Here is a 3,809-nt window from a genome sequence, read left to right on the forward strand (position 1 = left end):
CTTTTTGATGATCTTCACTGCAGCCCACTGAGTCACGCTACATTAGTTTTTAGCCATAGCCGTCCATGCAGTCTCACACTCCTTGGATTGTGATTTGCACTTAGTTTAACATTGCTTATTTCTCAATCTCCGTGACTGCTAGAATACTAAGCATATAAATGGAGAAGAGCCTGAGCTCTTAAATCAATTCATTAAGTTCTCTTGATAATTAATTCTTCAGGAATTCTCTAACAATTAATAGTTCTTGGATTAAGTCTCGAAAAATAAAAGTTAAAGATTTAAAGAGCCAAGTAAGAGCCCACACTTTCATGGTTATTGTCAGTCATTGGTTAGACGATCTAGATGTCTCATTATCCTTAAGGTGAGTTGTGTTTTTGGAAGAGGAAGAATCAAAACATTTTTGCCCAAAGGTAAGAGTGGCAACTGATTTCCAAGTAACTGTTATTCTTTTTAAAGTCAATCTTGGTTTAGAATTTATTCTGCTGTGCAAACTAGTTTTTGCAATCCTATAGCCAACAAGTTATGCCCTGTGTCAAACTCTCTCTCTCTCTCCTTCCAGAAACTGACGGTCTTCTTATCATTTTATGTCCGTACGGATGGGAAGGGACTAATAAGCATGTTCCATCAATATATAATAAAACAAACAAATCAAAACGATCAAGAGATGTTATATTTATATACTCTACCATTTTGGGAAACAAACCAGCTGTAAGAAATTATTTAAATATCAAAATCTAATGCTTTCATACTTGACTCGACAATATTACAGGGAAACATAAATATATATAATCTAAAAATCAAGATCAGAGCATGATTTTAACATATAACTATGAAAACAAATACATCGATCCTGGATAAAAATGAGTTTAACGTCCGATGTTAATGGATGAGAAAGACATCGTGGGCGCCAAATCCGTGCTTACTCGAGGGGCCGCAGGTACATTATAGTTGGCATCTGGCATCTTCTTCGGAAGATTTGGCAATGGTGCATCAAAATTGAGAACCTGTATGGCTTGCCTTATGGATGGTCTCAGGCTCTGATCCGGGTGGGCGCACCAGAGTCCAACAATCAACAAACACTCCATCTCTTTCATGTCAAACTCCAACAATGTCTTGTCAACCACTTCATCAAGCCTTTCATTTACGTACGAATCCCAAACCCATCCAGCAATTGGAACATGAGGACCCTCATATTTTGCTTCTGTTGATCTTTTTCCGCATGCTATTTCCAGTGCCACTATGCCGAAGCTAAAGACATCCGATCCCTGTTAGAATATCAATTAAATGATTAAATTTATTTCTTCTTATAAGCTTAGATTTTTAGAATAAGTGGTGATGTAACATGATATCAGAGTTGTGGTCCTGAGGTAAAACCTTGTCTTTGTTATTCATCTTACATTTCAGTTAAATATTATACATATTGGGCATTAGAATATAAATTAAGGTGCACATAAAATATATTCAATCGGAAAATATTTCAAAATATCAATTTTTAAGAAAAAAAAAATGATTTTCCTAAATATACTTTTTGGCGTTTGGCTCGTACAAAAAATAAACGACAATAGAAAATAGCCGGCGACTTCTAGCGGAGGTTCGACAGCTTTTGGTAGTAGTCTGGCAAACCGGTGGTGGTCCGAAAGCTTTCAGCGATGATCAAGTGAACTCTGACGCAGACTGACAGCTTTGGACAAATTTTGATGGTTATCTGATGATCTGATTAGAAGAAGCTCATACGCGAAAAATAGTTTATGCTTTCATAAAAGGAAAACATTTTACGGAAATCAAAAGATGGTTTTTCTCGTCAACCATAAATATTTTTGGTTTGACCAAAACTTTTGGTAGCATCAAATAAACACCAGAAAATATAAAAAACCTTTTTCTATAAAACATTTTACATGGAAACAAACCGAACCTAATTGGTTAAATTCATCTATTCTTAAAATAAACTTTTGAAATAAGTAATGATTTAACAATACCTTTGTGGCCTTGCCTGTGCTTGCATATTCTGGTGCTATGTAACCCCAAGTTCCAGCTAGCCCTGTCGTCTTCACGCCTGCCTCTTCATCCATGAGCCTTGCTAGACCAAAGTCCCCAAGCTTCGCATTGAAATCTGAATCCAACATTATGTTGCTCGATTTGATATCTCTATGCACCACATATTGTCCTGATTCTTCGTGCAGATAAAGTAGAGCAGAGGCAAGACCAAGAGCTATCTTATACCTAACTTCCCATGTAAGAAACGTTCGACCTCCAAAAAGGTGAAAATCAAGGCTACCATTAAGCATGAACTCATAGACAAGAAGGAGGGCGCCATTTTCATGGCACCAACCAATGAGTTGTACGAGGTTTTTATGCCTCAATATGCTAATGATTTTCACCTCAGTTGTGTATGCCTTCTTTCCCTGATCGGACGGTCTAGAAACCTTCTTCACTGCAATAAACTGCTGCAACTCACTCAAGAAACCTTTGTAAACACCTCCAAAACCTCCTTCACCAAGTTTGCCTTGTTCTGCAAAGTTGTTTGTGGCACGAACAAGATCATTATAAGAGAACCTTTTAGGTCCTTTTCCCTGTTCAATCTCTCGTTCCACAGGATCAACATTCTTCACACCCTCTTTTCCATTTCCTCTACTCCTTTTTCTCCAAACGAACACCAACACTAAAATAATTCCACAAACTAAAAATAACCCACCAACTACACAACCAACAATTAATCCAGCACTAAAAGTACTGTCCGGAGCCGGTGACAATTCCGTTGTAAATTCCCATGAAAGGATTTCATGCGTCTCAAAGTAAAAGGCTGATCCAGCCGCGAAGCCAATGGATACCCATTCAGGCAAAAGTGTTGTCAGGTTAACTCGATGTGGAAGGCTAACAACAGGGTCGTCAGGGAAAGACCAGGATACGCTTAAATCATTGGCTTTAGAGTCGTAGCGGATCATTGCATCCATAATTACTCCATTTTTCATACTTCGGCTCAAATCCTGTTTCTTATCGGATTTGATGGAATTTATGTTGATACCGACATGTTCGTTGTCGGTTTCATCCCATTCACGATTTCCAAAGGTGTCAAACTCGACAGCAACCATTTCTTTTCTTGGTATAGTGAAATTGTCACATTGGCTAAAGAGTGCAAGGCATCCTCCTGAAGCATATTCTGGGAGGAGAGAACCGTTGGGTGCAAGGAAGAAGGCGAGCCCATCTTGGCCTGGTGGATTAACGGTTGATATTTTGAATGAAAAATGAGTAGTGAAGTCGGTGGAATTACCTGTAATGGGATCATAAAGATGCAGCTGTTGAGAATATACAGCTCGGCCGGCAGCGGTATCGTTATTGCGGTCACTGGTGAGGGATAGAATTCCATTTTGGATGGCAGCAGTGCCATTTAATATCAGCCTGCTATCGGTAAAATTAGAGAAATTGAATGATAGAGCATGATGCAAAGGAAGATGGAAAAGTAAGCACCAAAGAACCAGCTGGGAGAGAAACCAAATAGTTCTAAGGATGCTGTGATCCATATTGGGAAGGGAATGCATGCATGCAATGGCAATTTTGGAGGTTTAAAGGGGCACACTAAAAAGACTAATGTGAAGAAAAGTGAGACAAATACGAGCTATAACTATATATATATATATAAAGTAATTGCTGCTTGCCAGGAAAGTTCGTGTAACTAATTACATCAACTTTTCAAAGCCGTGATAAATTTTTTTCTAGTTGCGTGCATTTGGATACTATATTAATGATGGGCTGGAAAAAAGGAACACGTTTTTGGACCGACCACCGCTTGACTTGTCCCCTGTTTTTAAAAA

General features: G+C 38.4%; 1 protein-coding gene across 1 annotated transcript; it reads right to left on the reverse strand.

Moving 5' to 3' along the window:
- Positions 1-866: 866 nt before the first annotated feature.
- Positions 867-3,536, reverse strand: LOC132177946 (L-type lectin-domain containing receptor kinase IX.1-like). The gene is made up of 2 exons (XM_088516076.1): positions 1,977-3,536; positions 867-1,265 (listed from the first exon to the last, which is right to left on the reverse strand). The coding sequence occupies exons 1-2, from the start codon at positions 3,534-3,536 to the stop codon at positions 867-869; spliced, it is 1,959 nt and encodes a 652-aa protein (XP_088372202.1).
- Between the last annotated feature and the right edge of the window lie 273 nt (positions 3,537-3,809).

This window comes from Corylus avellana, chromosome 4, assembly GCF_965113065.1.
Source record: "Corylus avellana chromosome 4, dhCorAvel1.hap1.2, whole genome shotgun sequence".
NCBI classification, from domain to species: domain Eukaryota; kingdom Viridiplantae; phylum Streptophyta; class Magnoliopsida; order Fagales; family Betulaceae; genus Corylus; species Corylus avellana.

Excerpts from the sequence above, each read along its gene's own strand:
- LOC132177946 (XM_088516076.1), bottom strand. The coding sequence starts at position 3,536 with ATGCATTCCCTTCCCAATATGGATCACAGCATCCTTAGAACTATTTGG. Across the intron at positions 1,266-1,976 it reads GCACAGGCAAGGCCACAAAG|GGATCGGATGTCTTTAGCTT; the intron begins GTATTGTTAAAT and ends ATATTCTAACAG.